Genomic DNA, 18,409 nt, shown 5'->3' on the forward strand with positions numbered 1-18,409 from the left:
ATAACTTGCTCTTTGATTTTTTTTCTGCCAAAGTGCATGACCTCTCACTTTTCAGCATTATTCTCCATCTGCCAAATTTTTGCCCACTCACTTAGCCTGTCTATGTCCTTTTGCAAATTTGTTGTGTCCTCCTCACACATTGCTTTTCCTCCCATCTTTGTATCATCAGCAAACTTGGCTACGTTACACTCAGTCCCTTCTTCCAAGTCGTTAATATAGATTGTAAATAGTTGGGGTCCCAGCACTGATCCCTGCGGCACCCCACTAGTTACTGGTTGCCAATGAGATCATCTCTCGTTCTTCTAAACTCTGGAGAATATAGGCCTAGTCTACTCGATCTCTCCTCATAGGATTATAATATTTGTGTATATGTGTGTGTGTGTGTTCTGTCAAGCCCGTGTGGTGGTTGGTGTGCAACGGTCACCACACATTGAAAAAAATCCCCACACGGGCATCTTCCACCCTTCAACATGTAGTTCGGGATCTGGAATATTAGGTCCTTCATTGAAACACCTGTGAACTCATCCCTTTTTGACGTGGAAGCAATATGAGGGACTGCCTATGATAATGATGGATTTTTATGTGTGTGTGTATAGTTTTGTGTGTATATGTATGTGTGTGTGTATATCTGTATCAATATATAAGAACATAAGAAATAGGAGCAGGCCATACGGCCCCTCGAGCCTGCACTGCCATTTAATAAGATCATGGCTGATCCGATCATGGACTCGGGTCCATTTCCCTGCCCACTCCCCTTATTCCCTTAGTGGTTAATATATATATGTGTATGTGTGTGTATCTTGCATTTATATAACGCCTTTTACATTCTCGGGACATTCCAAAATGCCTCACAGCCAATGCAGTAATTTTGAAATGTAGACACTGCTGCAATGTCGGGAAGTGCAGCCCCCAATTTGCGCACAGCAAGCTCCCACAAATAGAAATGAGATCATTACCTGATGGTGTTTTTCAATGATGTTGGTTGAGCGATAAATATTGGCCAGGACACTGGGCATAACTCCTTTGCTCTTCGAAATAGTGCCTCAGATATTTTACATCCACCTGAGAGCGCAGACAGGGCCTCGGTTTAACAATTCATCTGAGAGACAGTGCAGCACACCCTTAGTATTATACTGGGAGTGTCAACCGAGATTATGTACTGCAATCTCTGGAGAGGGGCTTGAAATCCTGACCTGACTCCGAGACCAGAGTGAAAGAAAAAAAGAAAGACTTGTATTTATATAGCGCCTTTCACAACCACTGGATGTGTCAAAGTGCTTTACAGCCACTGAAGTATTTTTGGGGTGTGGTCACTGTTGTAATGTGGGAAATGCGGCAGTCAATTTGCGCACAGCAAGCTCCCACAAACAGCAATGTGATAATGACCAGATAATCTGTTTTTTTGTTATATTGATTGAGGGATAAATATTGGCCCCAGGACACCGGGGATAACTCCCTGCTCGTCTTTGAAATAGTGCCAGAGGATCTTTTTTTGTCCACCTGAGAGAGCAGACGGGGCCTCGGTTTAACGTCTCATCTGGAAGACGGCACCTCCGACAGTGCAGCACTCCCTCAGCACTGCACTGGGAGTGTCAGCCAAGATTTATGTGCTCAAGTCCCTGGAGTGGGACTTGAACCAAGAGTGCTGCCCACTGAGCCACGGCTAGACAGGTGCAGCGTCCAAAATCCGGAGTTCCGGAATGTTCCAAATTCCGGGACGATTTGTGGCAGGGTCGTCCGGAATCCGGACCGGATGACCCTGCCCGACCTCAGGGCCACCTCGTCGGGGTCCTGCCCAACAACATGCTTAGCGGGGCCTGCCTCACGACGACCTCGGCCGGCCCAGGACGGCCCGAGTGGCTCCTCGGCAGGTAGGCCCCACCCCGCCCCCCCCTTTCTGACGTTCCGAAATCCAAAAGTACCCGAACCTGGGCTCGGGTGTTTCCGGATTCGTGACGTCAGAAAGACGTTCCAAAGTCCGGAAAAACGGGAAATGCGGAAGGACCTCGGTCCCGAGGGTTCGGGATTGGGGACGCTGCACCTGTACTACACTGCCAGTCTGAGAGCAGCCGTGTAAATCCCACCTGGCTTTGAACACTTCCCCTGCACAATGTACCCAGTACAACACCTGATTTAATCAGTATTCATACGCACATCCCCAGGTCAGCTTGTCTCGTGCGAGCCGACAGTGAACGCAGTCCATGTCTGGTAAATCGGAAGAAAGCACTGAACAAGAGGAGGCCATTCTGCCCGTCAGCAGGCCTGTTCTATTGACCATGAGTCAATGGGCCATGAATGACCCAATGCACAATCTGCTCTCGCAGGCTCTATCCCATTCATTGAATCACCTGAGGAAAATTCTCATGTTCCTTCAAGGGGCGGATTGACCGCGGGGCGGATGGGGCTGCAACCTCAGGCCCACCAAAGAACATAAGCCCACCAAATAAATGTAGGAAAAAAATATATAAGGCCTCCGAAATAGGCTGAATAGAATAGACAATAAGACAGGAAAAACAAGATCGAGGAAAATAGATTCACTTGTTTATACCTAGATACAGAAGTACCTATATACACTACTGTACCGATATACAGACCACAATATGCATTAGCCTGTTTTATTTCACATGTTATTGAGATAAATTTGCATATATGTATAGGAATCTCGTATTGCAATGTTACCAGAATAATTGTGCATGAAACACAAAAAGCCCAACCTGCTCAACCTATCTTTAGAAGTCAACCCCCTCATCTCCAGAATCAACCTAGTGAACCTTCTCTGAACAGCCTCCAATGCAAGTATATCCCTCCTTAAATACAGAGACCAAAACTGTACGCAGTACTCCAGGTGTGGCCTCACCAATACCCTGTACAGTTGTAGCAGGACTTCTCTGCTTTTATACTCTATCCCCCTTGCAATAAAGGCCAACATTCCATTTGCCTTCCTGATTACTTGCTGTACCTGCATACTTCCAGTATTTGCGCCGATTTTTTTGGAGCAGGCTGGTTTTTCTGGCCTAACTTAAAAATCTCCAGTTTCCCCAATCAATTTGCACCAGTGTAACTCGGTTAGTTAAGTTTTTTTTCTTCAAAAGGGGGCGTTACCAGCCACCCGTGCCGATTCTGGCCATTTAGGCAACTTTGGCCAGCTAATAGTTACTCCATTTCTACTTAGGCCAGCGTAAGGAAACCCTCTCGAGGAAACCCTTGCAGAGAGCTAAAGAAATCGGCGCAGGTAGGTAAATCGGAGGCCATTCGGCCTGAGATAGGGGCGGGAAACGGAGTGGACCAGGACCAATGCTCACTCTGGACCGGAGAGGCTCGGCAGGGAGGGAGGGAACTGACCGGGAAGGCACGCACTCGCGGGGGGGGGGGGGGGCACAGATCGGGAAGGCACGTAGTCGGGGGGGGCCACAGATCGGGAAGGCACATACTTGGGAACGGTGGGGGAAGGAGCAAGCTCGAAGTACAAACCCTAGTAAAATGGAGTGTTTACAGACAGTCGAAGTGTTCTTGCATAGTAGGACATCACTGTTGCTTCCATTTGCAGTGAAACTCTTTAGACTACAAGGAAATACTTCAGTTTGCGTCACTGATCTTTGATGGTATTGGGTGGTAGTTATGAGTTCAGTCTCTTGAGAGTTGCATCAGTGGCCTGGTATCGTAATCGTGATGCCATTCCTCTCTCAAATTTGTTCTATTCTATCTCACATTCTCCCTCTTTCTCCCACTAAACTGTCAGACTTATTTCCTGTAATACTTTCCTGTGATGGAAATTCTCATGCCTGCTTTCCGTCATAATTACACTCCCTATTCATTTTACCGACCTCTGACTTGAGTCCTTTAAGCCCGGTCTCCAAACTAGGTGGTGATGTTACTTACTTACCCCTGAGCAATCTTGAAGGACCCAAAATGAGTCCTGTGGCCTGATGCTGCCCACCCATTCCCTGTCGCCGCCTCTCATGGCTGCCATCCACAAGCCAATACTGCCTGCCATTCGCCTTTCTCTGAGCTCTACGGCGCATGTGTAGCCATTTCAGCGGCGTCAAGAACGTCACTTTTCTTCCCCCCCCCAGGCATGTGCAGAAGGCCCGGCACTTTTTTCCAGCGCAGAGCGCAGGCTCCGCCCCCCCGAGGCGACTGGCCGCTCCGCGCGGCTGCAGATTACAGCCCAAACATCGGGGAAACGTCGGAGATTTTTCTCTGGCGCATTTATTTACCTAATTAAGCGGCGCAACTCTGGCAATACACCAGAAAACGGGCTCGAGGAAAATTGAGCCCATCGTCTTAGAATAAGGGGCCGCCCGTTTAAAACTGAGATGAGGAGGAATTTCTTCTCTGAGGGTTGTGAATCTGTGGAATTCTCTGTCCCAGAGAGCTGTGGAGGCTGGGTCATTGAATATATTTAAGGCGGAGATAGACAGATTTTTGAGCGATAGTGGAGTAAAGGGTTATGGGGAGCGGGCAGGGAAGTGGAGCTGAGTCCAGGATCAGAGCAGCCATGATCTTATTGAATGGCGGAGCAGGCTCGAGGGGCCAAATGGCCGACTCCTGCTCCGATTTCTTGTGTAGAATATATACCTACTTGATACAGAATATATGCTTTCATTGTTGAATATGTTTTCAGAATCAGAATCATAAACGTAATGTAATGAAGATGAACAAACGTAACTATAGGCCCATTTGGATCAGTTTGCCCAAGGCCCTTAATCCGGCCCTGTGTTCCTTAATCACCAAGGGTCGCCGGGAAAGAGTCTGGAGCATTGATCCATCCTGGCATCTCCACGGCCCTAGCCTGGCCTGCTGCTGTGGGTAGCCCACTCCCCACGGCCTCTCCCCAGCAGCACAGCTTGAAGCAATGTATTCACTCAGTCTTTGCCCGGCACTGCAACTTCCAAATTTCCAATAGTTCTATAACTATTAACAAAAGTATTTAAAGAAAATGGAAATATAAACATGTATTTTTTTTTTTTAAATGCTCCGCATTTTTCAACAACAAATTTAATTTATATAGCGCCTTTAACATCGTGAAACGTCCCAAGGTGCTTCACAGGAGGGTGATCAGACAAAACAAATAAATTTGACACCGAGCCGCACAAGAAGAAATTAGCGCAGGGGCTTGGTCAAAGGGGGAGGTTTTAAGGAGCGTCTTGAAGGAGGTTAGAGAGGTGGAGAGGTTTAGGCAGGGAGTTCCAGAGCTTGGGGCCCAGGCAAACAGAAGGCATGGCCACCGATGGCGGAGCGATTATAATCGGGGATGCTCGAGGACAGAATTGGAGGAGCGCGGGGGAGGGGGTTGTGAGGCTGGAGGAGATTACAGAGATAGGGAGGGCGAACAACAGACAAATCAAGGGAGCTGGAGCCACTGTGGGGCCTGTTGGATATGAGTCCGGCAGATATAGTCGGCAGCAGTTCAGTGGGCTGTAGACCCGCATACAAGCTTCACACGTGGGTATTGCCTACTCGGCAGAGATGCCAGAGTATACCTGTTTCTCAGCGAGGAGCCAATGTCTTCATGAGATAAGAGAAGAAAGACTTGCATCTATATAGCGCCTTTCACGATCACCAGACGTCACAAAGCGCTATAGAGCCAATGAAGTACTTTTTGAAGTGTGGTCAGATTTATAATTTGCGCACAGCAAGCTCCCACAAACAGCAATGTGATAATGACCAGATAATCTGTTTTTTGTTATGTTGATTGAGGAATAAATATTGACCAGGACACCGGGGATAACTCCCCTGCTCTTCTTCGAAATAGTGCTGTGGGATCTTTTACGTCCACCTGAGAGAGCAGACAGGACCTCGGTTTAACGTCTCATCCGAAAGACAGCACCTCCGACAGTGCAGCGCTCCCTCAGCACCGCACTGGAGTGTCAGCCTAAATTTATTGTGCTCCAGTCTCTGGAGTGGGACTTGAACCCACAACCTCTGACTCGGAGGCGAGAGCGCTGCCCACTGAGTCACGGTGTCTGAGAGGAGGAGGTTTAGGGAGGGACTGCTGACTGAACGGAAACTGTGTTTGTACGTGTGGCTGACAGTAGGAGACCCCCGTGCAGTGGCAGGGGGTTGCGATAGACCAATGCAAAAGCTGGCAGTTAGTTCGAATCCCAGCCCTACTGCCCTGGTTACCTTTCGACGCGGTTGATGGTATTTAATGAGCTGTGTTTACGTCGACTGCAGGAAGATCAATTGTTGCTGTAGTGACACTAGTCAGCCATTTGCAGAATGTTCTAGCAATTGCTGGCCCCGGGCTACTTGCGCGCACACAACAGGGCATCGTTTCCATGGTTACTTTTGAGAGAGAGAGAGTGAGAGGACCGGTTCGGTGGTCACTGAGCATGGTGGGGAAAGGCAGGGGCACTGGGTGCTGAACCACCGCTGGGTGGGCTGTTTATCATGGGGCAGGATGCCAGCTAGAGCAATGTGGCAAAGTATGGCAGCTGCAATCTCGCGAGCAGATTGCTCCAGAAACCAAGCCTGCGTGCCACTCCCACCGAGTGGTAACCATGGCGATCCGGAGCTGGAAGTAACGGCGCGGTGTGGGATTGATGGTCTGGCCGCTCGGAGGTCCCTGACACCACAGACCGAGCATTGCCACCCTGCCGTGATTGGCCGGCAGTCGACGGAATGGGAGACCCATCCCCAGGACAAACGTCACTGGGGCAGTAACAAAAATGGGTGGTTTTGTCACTTTCTTTGAACATTTCAATTTGTAACAATATTGGAGACGGGAACCGAGATTGTTTGACTGAGTCATCAATCGCGTAACAAAGCATCTCTTAGCTTCCCAATTGGCTGGGAAGCTGCATGGACATGTTGGCTGACCAATGGTGGGAGGGAGGGCGGGGGCAGGGGCAGGCGTTTGGAGGCGGGAGGTCATGTGACGAAACCTCCAGGAATAAACCCAACCAGAGTTGGCAACTGTGAGTAAACCTGTTGAACGAGGGGGCTGCCTTTGAGCTGGTGTAGCACAGGACTGTCACTTTGGAGACACTCCTTGAAACCTGCCTCTTTGACCAAGCTTCTGGTCTCCTGCCCCAATATCTCCTTCTGTACCTCGGTGTCTGTTGTGTATGCAATAACTGTTAGACTGAGTACTGTTTAACTCCAAGAGGTTAGTGAGGCCTCACCTGGAATATTGTGTTCAGTTTTGGTCTCCTAATCTGAGGAAGGCCGTTCTTGCTATTAAGGGAGTGCAGCGAAGGTTCACCAAACTGATTCCCGGGATGGCAGGACTGTCATATGAGGAGAGACTGGATCAACTGGGCCTGTATTCACTGGAATTTAGAAGGATGAGAGGGGATCTCATAGAAACATATAAAATTCTGACGGGACTGGACAGGTTAGTTACAGGAAGAATGTTCCCGATGTTGGGGAAGTCTAGAACCAGGGGACATAGTCTAAAGATAAGGGGTAAACCATTTAGGACTGAGATGAGGAGAAACTTCTTCACTCAGAGAGTTGTTAACCTGTGGAATTCTCTACCGCAGAGAGTTGTTGATGCCAGTTCATTGGATATATTCAAGGGGGAGTTAGATAAGGCTCTTGAGGCTAAAGGGATCAAGGGGTATGGAGAGAAAGCAGGAAAGGGGTACTGAGGTGAATGATCAGCCATGATATTGAATAGTGGTGTGGGCTCGAAGGGCTGAATGGCCTACTCCTGTACCTAGTTTCTATGTTTCTATGTATGGCTCTGCTTTAAGGCCCAAAGTGACTAATATACAAAATGGCTGGCCTTTTATACTTGGGCTGCACACACATGTGTGCAGCCCAATGGCCTCCAACAATGACGCCATCTAGTGGCTAGTGATCCCAAAAGTACATACATGACTGTGTCCAGAATGTGTTTACTGATGATGCTTTGGTGAAGCACGTTGGGAGGTTTTGCGGTGTTTAATGCGCTGTATAAATGTAAACTGTTGTGGTTCAGTGTACCAACACCACTGCCCTGGCCTCCTGCATGTTTAACCCTGGGACTTGACCAGATTGAAGGCAATGTTGTCAGCAATGCAACAATAATTAAAAGCCCTCTGTGTGTGTGTGTGTGTGGTGCTGCTGGGGCTTGTCATAGACTCTTTGCCCTGGCTGGTGTCAGACAAAGCATTTACTTTCCCGCAAACTGCTGAAAATGGCCAGGTGCCCATTGGGGGAAAACAAATATGTAGAAGATTATTGGAGGGAGGGAGGGGAACAGACCAGAGTAAAATATGCTAGAGTTTGGAGTGAGGACCACCCAGTACTTGGGGCCCAAGTTTCCACATGATTTGTGGCTGATTTTTAGGAGCAACTGGTGGAGAACGGACTATCTTAGAAATCGCAATTCTCCACATTTTATTTTCTACAGTTCTAGTCAGGTAGAACAGTTCCACTTTGGAACAGAATTTTTTCTTCAAAAGGGGGCGTGTCCAACCACTGACGTCTGATTTGAAAGTTTCCACAGTGAAAATGTACTCCAAACTAACTTAGAATGGAGCAAGTGAAGATTTTTGTAGAACTGAAAAAACCTGTTCTACACATTAAAAAATCAGGCGCAGGTTACAAATTAGGCGTCCAGAACGAGGGGGGGGGGGGGGAGGGAAGTCATTAAATTCTATAATAAATCCTTATTTCTACTTCTACAAATATTATACAAATAAATTCAACCTGAATAAACATTTGTAAGCAAAGAAAAGATTAAATAAATCATCTTCCTACCTGTGTAAAAGTGCTTCAGCCATCGTTCGTTGCCGCGGAGGGGAGGGAGGGGAAGGAAACCGCCGTTTGTTGCCGTGGCGGGGAGGGAGGGGAAGGAGACAGTGAGAAGGCTGCAAGAAGCCTCAGTGCTGATCATGGAAGGGCAATGTGCTTTTATTAAAAAAATGTTCAAAAATTAAACAGCTACAAAGAACTACAAAAATGGCCGAGTGCCAATGTTTCCTTCACACTGCGCATGCGTGAACGCTCCAACGCGCACGCGCAGGGTTGCCGGCAGGAAAAAAACTAATTTAAATAGTACCCGCCCCCTCCCACTTACAAAATCGGCGCAAGTGTAGGCTCCGCCCCCCTGGGTGCCGCGCCAAACAGACAAGGAGCTGCAAAGCGCTCCAGAATCGCGCGTTTTTTTTTTCTGGCGCCGTTTTAGGCGCGAAAAACGGGCGCCCAGCTCGGAGAGGCGCCCGTTTTTTATCCTGTGGAAACTTGGGCCCTTCGTCTCGTATGATTATTGTGTAAACCTTTACACTTAAGTTTCTCAGTGCAACCATTTTGAGACTTGAGCGCACAAATCCAGGCTGACACTCCCAGTGCAGTGATGCACTGTCGGAGGTGCCGTTTTTCAGATGAGACGTTAAACCGAGGCCCCGTCTGCCCCCTCAGGTGGACATAAAAGATCCCACGGCACTATTTCGAAGAAGAGCAGGGGAGTTCTCCCGGTGTCCTGGGGCCAATATTTATCTCTCAATCAGCATCACTAAAAATAGATCAGCTGGTCTTTATCACATTGCTGTTTGTGGGAGCTTGCTGGGTGCAAATTGGCTGCCGTGTTTCCCACATTACAACAGTGACTGCACTCCAAAAAGAATGTTATTAGCTGTAAAGTGCTTTGGGACATCCTGAGGTTATGAAAGATGCTGTATAATTGTTCCACCATTAGTGGCTGTGCCTTAAGTTGTCTCGGCCCCAAGGAACTCCCTCCCTAAACCCCTCCGCCTCTCTCCCCCTCTCTCCTCTTTGAAGATGCTCCTTAAATCCTACCGCTTTGATCAAGCTTTTGGTCACCTGTCCGAATACCTCCTTTTGCGGCTCAGTGTCAAATGTTGTTTGATAGCGCTCCTGGGGAATCGCCTTGGGGTGTTTTACTATGTTAAAGTCGCTATATAAATAAAACTTGTGGACAATAAGTCCAAGAATTTATTTCTAAAGGGCTTCTTGAGTACAATAAAGAACTTCACCTTCCTTGCAGTTGTTTAGTCAATGAATGAGTGCATTAAAGAAGCACAGACAGGAACATAACGGCAGCGAGTCGACCATTCCCAGCGTACAGGACATTGTCTCTCTCGTTCCACTGGCCCACACACGCTAAACGCAGCACTGGCTCGGTGAAAGGGTGAAGCTTCTCCGACAGCAGTGTGCCCGGATCAGTGATCGTTGTCGTCATCCCCTCCTGGGAGGGCTGACCCGTGCGGAGATCCAGCAGCCCCCTCCCCCCACACATAACCCCCCCCCCCCCCCCCCAACAATCTTATCTTCCCCCCCCCCCCCCCCCCAACTGGTACCTCACATTTATGTTTGCACCTAAACCGTGAATGCAGGTAGGCTATTCGACACAGTGACACATCGCAACCAAGGCTGATCTTGTCATCGGCTAATGCCCTGAAAGAGGGAACAGCAGTTGTAGCTGCTATTCCTCCCCCTTTGCCCAGGTCAATCACACGCCCACCCGGAAATTGAGCTATCAGAGGTTTTATGAATGGCCCAATGCTGACCATCGAACAAATTCCAGGCCGTATTATTCTGCACAGCTCGATGTCACCCCGCCCTGTCCATTTACCCCCTGCCCTCAATTCTGAATGGCCCAGTTTAAAAACAAACCCAAGTTACATAGAATTGTACAGCACAGAAACAGGCCATTCGGCCCTGTTGTATATGCAGACTATGGATGTACTCTCTATGTAGTCGCTGTGTGGTTGCATAAGATGGAGACTTGTTTACCTGATGTACTATAAATAAGGTTCACATCGTGTATATACTATGCTGGCACCACTAGAGGGTGCAACTGGTGGAGACTGGGGGTTTCCTGCCCTGGTGGCAGGGCCCAGTATAAAAGGCTGCCCACCATGCTTGTGCCTCACTCGAGTTACGAATAAAGGACCAAGGTCACGACAGTTTGAGTACAACACATTGCCTCGTGACGTCATTCATAAGTGCATTACAGTCATAATAGGCCCAGCTGGTCCGTGCCGGTGTTTGTGCTCCACACGAGCCTCCTCTCGCCCTCCTTACTCTCACCCCATCGACATATCCTTCAATTCCCTTCTCCCTCGTGTGTTTATCCAGCTTCCCCTTAAATGCATCGATACTATTCACCTCAGCCACTCCCTGTGGTAGTGAGTTCCACATTCTAACCACCCTCTGGGTGAAGATAATCGTTCAACCATTGGTGGCCGTGCCTTCTGTTGCCTGGGCCCCAAGCTCTGGAACTCGCTGCCTAAACCTCGCCGCCTCTCTGCCTCTCTTTCCTCCTTGAAGACGCTTCTTAAAGCTAGCTCCTCGCCGCCTCTCTGCCTCTCTTTCCTCCTTGAAGACGCTTCTTAAAGCTAGCTCTTTGACCAAGCTTTTGGTCACCTGCCCTAATTTCTCCTTATGTGGCTCGGTGTCAAATTTTTAGTCTCATAATTCTCCTGTGAAGCACCTTGGGACGTTTCACTACGTTAAAGGCGCTATATAAATACAAGTTGTTGTTGTAAAGAAGTGTCTCCTGGACTCCCTGTTGGATTTTTTTGGGACTATCTTGTATTTATGGGCCCTGGTTCTGGTCTGCCCGACGAGTGGAAACGTCTTCTCTACGTCTACCTGCGTGTAACTGTGATGCTCATAAAATGGGGGCTTCCTGAGTTGAGCATTTAACCTTGTTTGGGCCTGACTGGATATTGCTGACTCCACTATCGCCCCCCAGCCCAGTGCCGTCGGCATAACCGGTGTACAGGTTAGCACACACTGTTCCTGGGCCCACCCCTCCCCCGGCGAGGCTGTCACAGCGGGGGGGGCCACTGTTCATTAACTCAGTAAATCATTTACTTCAGTTTCATAAACTTGGTCGTCGCAAGCTGAATGAGAGTTAGCAGACTTTGCGGGTGGTTTTATCAGGTGTGTGTCGCATAGATTGGTACTGTTCCATTCATAAACGCTTGATGGATTGGGATTGCGTCATTCATACAACTTTGCTGATCTCCAAATTGCTACCTTGTGCATATTGAATTGCCGGGGAGTATATAATCACCCTCCTTTCTCTCCGGGCACAGGGCGTGCGTGCCCTGCTCTTCCAGTATTGTGTTACAGGTCCTTCATACTGATTGCTTCACGGTTCCTGTTGCCAAATTACCGAAACCGCTTCCCCCCTGCCCTGCGGCAGCAGAGAGTTGATGCCAGTTCATTGGATATATTCAAGAGGGAGTTAGATGTGGCCCTTACGGCTAAAGGGATCAAAGGGTATGGAGAGAAAGCAGGAAAGGGGTACTGAGGGAATGATCAGCCATGATCTTATTGAATGGTGGTGCAGGCTCGAAGGGCCGAATGGCCTACTCCTGCACCTATTTTCTATGTTTCTATTATCGCGAGCTGGAAGCCAGGTTTAATAGCGCTGTACCCAGTCGCCCCTCTTTCCTGAACTTCTTGCTGAGGAGCTCTCCTCTCACTTCACCAAGTGGCCGTTTCGCGTGCGTGCATTGTGTGCCCGCTGACTATTTGGCTATGAGAGCATCACCAGTCCTGGCCGCGTCCCCCACGGTATTGCAGTCGGAGTCGAGACCATCCGTAGTGTTCTGGTGGTGAAGGATTAGAGGCAGGGCGTAATTGAACCAGCTGTACGCCAACTGAAATTCAATTCCTGTTTTAAAATCCTTATTTTTTTTTAATCAAATGCTTCGGTGTTATATTGTTTATCGTTAAATAACAGCTGCTGGCAATTTGAAAAGAGAAACAAAGAACTTGCATTTATATAGCGCCTTTTATGACCCCAGGACATCCCAAAGCGCTTCACAGCCAATGAAGTACTTTTGGAGTGTAGTCACTGATGTAAGGTGGGAAACGCAGGCAGCCAATTTGCGCGCAGCAAGCTCCCACAAACAGCAATGTGATAATGACCCAGATAATCTGTTTTACTGATGTTGATTGAGGGATAAATATTGGCCCCAGGACACCGGGGATAACTCCCCTGCTTGTCTTTGAAATAGTGCCGTGGGATCTTTAGCGTCCACCTGAGAGAGCAGACGGGGCCTCGGTTTAACGTCCACCTGAGAGGGTAAATGGGGTCTCGGTTTAACCTCCACCTGAGAGCAGAGGGGGCCTTGGTAGCAGAGAAACAGAGTTACTTGAAGTGGAAGAGATTCCGTGTTGACGATTTGGGAGATTGCAAGTGCACGAGAGGAGAGATGAGAATTATCTTTACACAGCGAGTTGTGGTGATCTGGCTGAAAGGGCAATGGAAGCAGATTCGATGGTAACTTGCCAAAAGGGAATAGGACATCTAGTTGAAGGGGAAAATTTGTAGGGCTATGGGGAAAGAGCAAGTGGCGGGGGAACTAATTGGATTGCTCTAACAAAGAGCCGGCAAAGGCACGATGGGCCGAATGGCTGCCTCCTGTGCTGTGATTCTGAGGCACTGCAGAGCCACCACTGGCTGCAGGAGGTAATTACAATGTGACAAATTAGCAAATTATCCCTCAATTAACATCAGTAAAACGGATGATCTGGTCATTATCACATTGCTGTTTGTGGGAGCTTACTGTGCGCAGATTGGCTGCTGCGTTTCCCACATTACAAAAGTGACTACAGTCCAAAAGTACTTCATTGGCTGTAAAATGCTTCGGGACATTCTGAGATCATAAAAAGGCGCTATATCAACGCAAGTTATTTCTGTGTTTCTTTTCAAATTGCCAGTATAAATGTGGGAACAGGAATTCAGAATGAGGAAGATTTGACACAAACCTGTGCACGTGTATTTTTAAAATATTCGCTATGTACTGAAAGATCTGGTGCTTTCTCCGAGGGTGACTGGCTGCCCCCACTCTCTTTTTTCCCCCCCCCTCCCCTGGGCCATGGCACAGTACGTCATCGCTCCGCCGTGCTGCTCTCCCAGCTCCTCCTCGCCCCGCACCCTACCCACGCACGACCGACCGAACTCGCTGAACCTTCGGGCAGAGGGAGCCGGTTCCATACTGCGGGATCGCTCTCCATTTTCTTCCCACTGACACACAATGCCCTTTTACACCAGGCAGTTGCAGGGTGAATCCAGTTCTAATCGAGCTGGTGTTTCACGGGACAGCTGGGCTTTGGGGAAAGGCCATTTGGCCCATCTTCAGCCTACGTTTCCCGGGTGACATGCTGTAACCGGCTCTTGGAACAAGTCTTGAGGCCTTCACTGCCGCAGTGTTGAGCTGAAAAGCTGTGGATTGATTGCTCTCTGCCTGCAGACATACTCCTGTTCAAAGTTGTTCCACCAGTTTTTAACCTGTTCGGCCCCTACAACCCTCCGAGATAAGTGCGCTCCTCCAATTCTGACCCCTCGTGTAATCCCAATCCCCCCCCCCCCCCCCCTCTGATTTCCACCATTGGCAGCCATGCTTCCAGCATTCCTGGGCCCCAAGCGTTCACATTCCCTCCCTAACCCTCTCCACCCTTCACCCTCTTTCCTTTTAAGACGCTCCTTAAAACCTACCACTTTGGTCACCTCTCCTAACGCCTCTTCACGTGGCCACATTGCCAAATTGCGTTTTAATAATCATTCCTGTTCAGCGTCTTGGGATGTTTTCTGCCGCGTTTAAGGTGCTATATAAATGCAACAACTTATTGTTGTTCCCGCTCGCGTTCAAGTGTTTTTAGCATCTCCTGTCAGCTAATCGGTGGGTTTTATCCCCTTCTTCCTCCCTTTAGCCCGCTGTTCTAGACAATCTCCTCAACTCGATGAAGTTTGTGCTCCAAGGCATGGGGATCCTGAGGATTAATCTGGCCAGCCCCAAGAATACGGTAAGGGGTCGGAGCGGGAGGCGTTGCTGTCGGTCTCGGTCACAGCGTCCAAGTGACGCGGGACATCGGTCCTGTCCTCTCGCCTGTCTCCCGAGGCTTACTCTCCAACCACCCAGTTATTTGATTAAATCCCCCAACAGATTTAAGATAATCGGCACCAAGTCCCAGGGCGGGGGGATACGTGAGATTTTAATTATTACGTAGCGGATTGTTGTGATCGGGAACACGGTGCCTGGAAGGGCAGTGGAAACAGATTCAATAGTGACTCTCAAAAAGGGGAGTTGGATAAATATTTTGTAGGACTGTGGGGGAGGGGGTGGGGAGTGCAACTAATTAGCTTTTTCAAAGAGCCAGCACAGGGAAGATGGGCTGAACGGCTTCCTGTGCTGTGTGATTCCATTTCAGCTTGAGGCTTCTCCGTAGAATGGTGATTACACGTCTCAGATACACATTAGGTTTTTTCCCCCTTTCCCACCCTATTTCCCCACCAGTAATCTGTTGCTGGAATACTCTGGTAAGGTCTGTTAATCTCTCCCTCCCAGTGTTTTCGACTTTGGAGTCTTCCCCCATTTCCACCCAGCAAGACAGCACCTCCCAAACCCGCGACCTCTACCACCTAGAAGGACAAGGGCAGCGGGCGCATGGGAACACCACCACCTCCACGTTCCCCTCCAAGTCTCACACCGACTTGGAAATATATCGTCCGTTCCTTCATCGTCGCTGGGTCAAAATCCTGGGACTCCCTCCCTAACAGCACTGTGGGAGCACCTTCACCACACGGGACTGCAACGGTTCAAGAAGGCGGCTCACCACCACCTTCTCGAGGGGCAATTAGGGATGGGCAATAAATGCCGGTCTTGCCAGCGACGCCCACATCCCAGGAACAAATACATTCAAAATCCTCCAGCCTTGGGTCATCTCTGAGATCAGTGTCTCTCACACGCCCCATTTCTCTCCAATGTCAAAATGTAAACAGTATTTTTCATTTCTGTTGCAATCCAGTAATGGAGAATATAAAGGATGGGAAAAAGTCCACGGTGAGATTTTAGTCTGAGGCGAGGAGCCAGGGTGGGGGATGGGACGGGATATGAGGTTGCGGAGTTTCCGGGAAGGACCAGAAGTGATGGGATCAGTCTCGCTGACATTTACCTGAGGGGTGGTGGGGCGAGGGTGGGGGGGGGATATCTGACTTCCATCAATAGAAGATAGTCACCAATAAATCCAATGGGGAATTCATGGAGAAACTTCTTTACCCAGAGAGCGGTCAGAATGTGGAACTCGCTGCCACAGGGAGTAGTTAAGGTGAGTCTCATAGATGCACTTAAGAACATAACATAAGAATTAGGAACAGGAGTCAGCCATTCGGTCCCTCGAGCCTGCTCCGCCATTCAATATGATCATGGCTGATCTTTGACCTCGGCTCCACTTTCCGGCCCGATCCCCATATCCCTTAATCCCCCTAGAATCCAAAAATCTTCTCGATCTCAGCCTTGAATATAACGACTGAGCACCCACAGCCCTCTGAGGCAGAGAATTCCAAAGATTCACCACCCTCTGAGTGAGTGAAGAAATTCCTCCTCATCTCAGCCCTAAATGGCCGACCCCTTATCCTGAGACTGTGACCCCCGGTTCGAGACACTTCAGCCCGGGGGGAAACAACCTCCCAGCATCTACCCTGTCAATCCCCCTCAGAATCTTGCAAGTTTCAATGAGGTCACCTCCATTCTTCCAAACTGCAGGGGGTAGGTGGATAAGGGAGAAAGGAATGGAAGGTTGTGTCGATGGCGTGAGATGAGGTGGCTCGTGTGGAGCATAAACATCAGCACGGACCCGTTGGGCCCAATGGCCTATTCCTGTGCTATACATTCTATATAAACTTTTAATTCTACTTTCTCTGGCAGCTCATAGTTCCACAGTATTAAATGCATCTGATGCATGGTCAGTAGCTCAATTACTAAATGATAACAGTTTATTTGTACTGTTCTCGAAGTGCAGTGGCTCGAGTGTATTGTGCAATGAGCTATGGTTATGTCGAGCAGTACAGTTACCACCAGCGGGTGGCAGTGTTGCTCCAGTTATACAGAGCTGTACATTGTGCTGGGCGGGTCACAGGGTATTCTGTCTCGCACCACTTTTCTCCTGGGCTAAAGTTCTGTGGGCCCTGGCTACCATCCAGCACCTCACCCGACCTGAATTTAATTCACTTGTGAAGTTTCACTCGGTTGATTCCGGAGATGAGGGGGTTGACTATGAAGATAGGTTGAGTAGGTTAGAAACATAGAAACATAGAAAATAGGTGCAGGAGTAGGCCATTCGGCCCTTCGAGCCTGCACCGCCATTCAATGAGTTCATGGCTGAACATGCAACTTCAGTACCCCATTCCTGCTTTCTCACCATACCCCTTGATCCCCCTAGTAGTAAGGACTTCATCTAACTCCTTTTTGAATATATTTAGTGAATTGGCCTCAACAACTTTCTGTGGTAGAGAATTCCACAGGTTCACCACTCTCTGGGTGAAGAAATTCCTCCTCATCTCGGTCCTAAATGGCTTCCCCCTTATCCTTAGACTGTGTCCCCTGGTTCTGGACTTCCCCAACATTGGGAACATTCTTCCTGCATCTAACCTGTCTAACCCCGTCAGAATTTTAAACGTTTCTATGAGGTTCCCTCTCATTCTTCTGAACTCCAGTGAATACAAGCCCAGTTGATCCAGTCTTTCTTGATAGGTCAGTCCCGCCATCCCGGGAATCAGTCTGGTGAACCTTCGCTGCACTCCCTCAATAGCAAGAATGTCCTTCCTCCGGTTAGGAGACCAAAACTGTACACAATACTCCAGGTGTGGCCTCACCAAGGCCCTGTACAATTGTAGCAACACCTCCCTGCCCCTGTACTCAAATCCCCTCGCTACGAAGGCCAACATGCCATTTGCTTTCTTAACCGCCTGCTGTACCTGCATGCCAACCTTCAATGACTGATGTACCATGACACCCAGGTCTCTTTGCACCTCCCCTTTTCCTAATCTGTCACCATTCAGATAATAGTCTGTCTCTCTGTTTTTACCACCAAAGTGGATAACCTCACATTTATCCACATTATACTTCATCTGCCATGCATTTGCCCACTCACCTAACCTATCCAAGTCGCTCTGCAGCCTCATAGAATCCTCCTTGCAGCTCACACTGCCACCCAACTTAGTGTCATCCGCAAATTTGGAGATACTACATTTAATCCCCTCGTCTAAATCATTAATGTACAGTGTAAACAGCTGGGGCCCCAGCACAGAACCTTGCGGTACCCCACTAGTCACTGCCTGCCATTCTGAAAAGTATCCATTTACTCCTACTCTTTGCTTCCTGTCTGACAACCAGTTCTCAATCCATGTCAGCACACTACCCCCAACCCCATGTGCTTTAACTTTGCACATTAATCTCTTGTGTGGGGACCTTGTCGAAAGCCTTCTGAAAGTCCAAATATACCACATCAACTGGTTCTCCCTTGTCCACTCTACTGGAAACATCCTCAAAAAATTCCAGAAGATTTGTCAAGCATGATTTCCCTTTCACAAATCCATGCTGACTTGGACCTATCATATTACCTCTTTCCAAATGCACTGCTATTCTACTCATTGGAGTTCAGAAGAATGAGAGGTGATCTTATCGAAAACGTATAAGAGGGCTCGACAAGGTGGAGG

General features: G+C 48.8%; 1 protein-coding gene across 1 annotated transcript in view; it reads left to right on the forward strand.

The window, feature by feature from the left end:
- Nucleotides 1–18,409, forward strand: part of gnav1 (guanine nucleotide binding protein (G protein) alpha v1) — a 148,568-nt gene that overhangs the window by 50,897 nt on the left and 79,262 nt on the right. Inside the window, 1 exon segment of the mRNA XM_070857837.1 lies at nt 14,626–14,718. Coding sequence (XP_070713938.1) covers nt 14,626–14,718 — 93 coding nt within the window.

The sequence above is a fragment of the Pristiophorus japonicus genome, chromosome 16, assembly GCF_044704955.1.
Source record: "Pristiophorus japonicus isolate sPriJap1 chromosome 16, sPriJap1.hap1, whole genome shotgun sequence".
Lineage (NCBI taxonomy): Eukaryota > Metazoa > Chordata > Chondrichthyes > Pristiophoridae > Pristiophorus > Pristiophorus japonicus.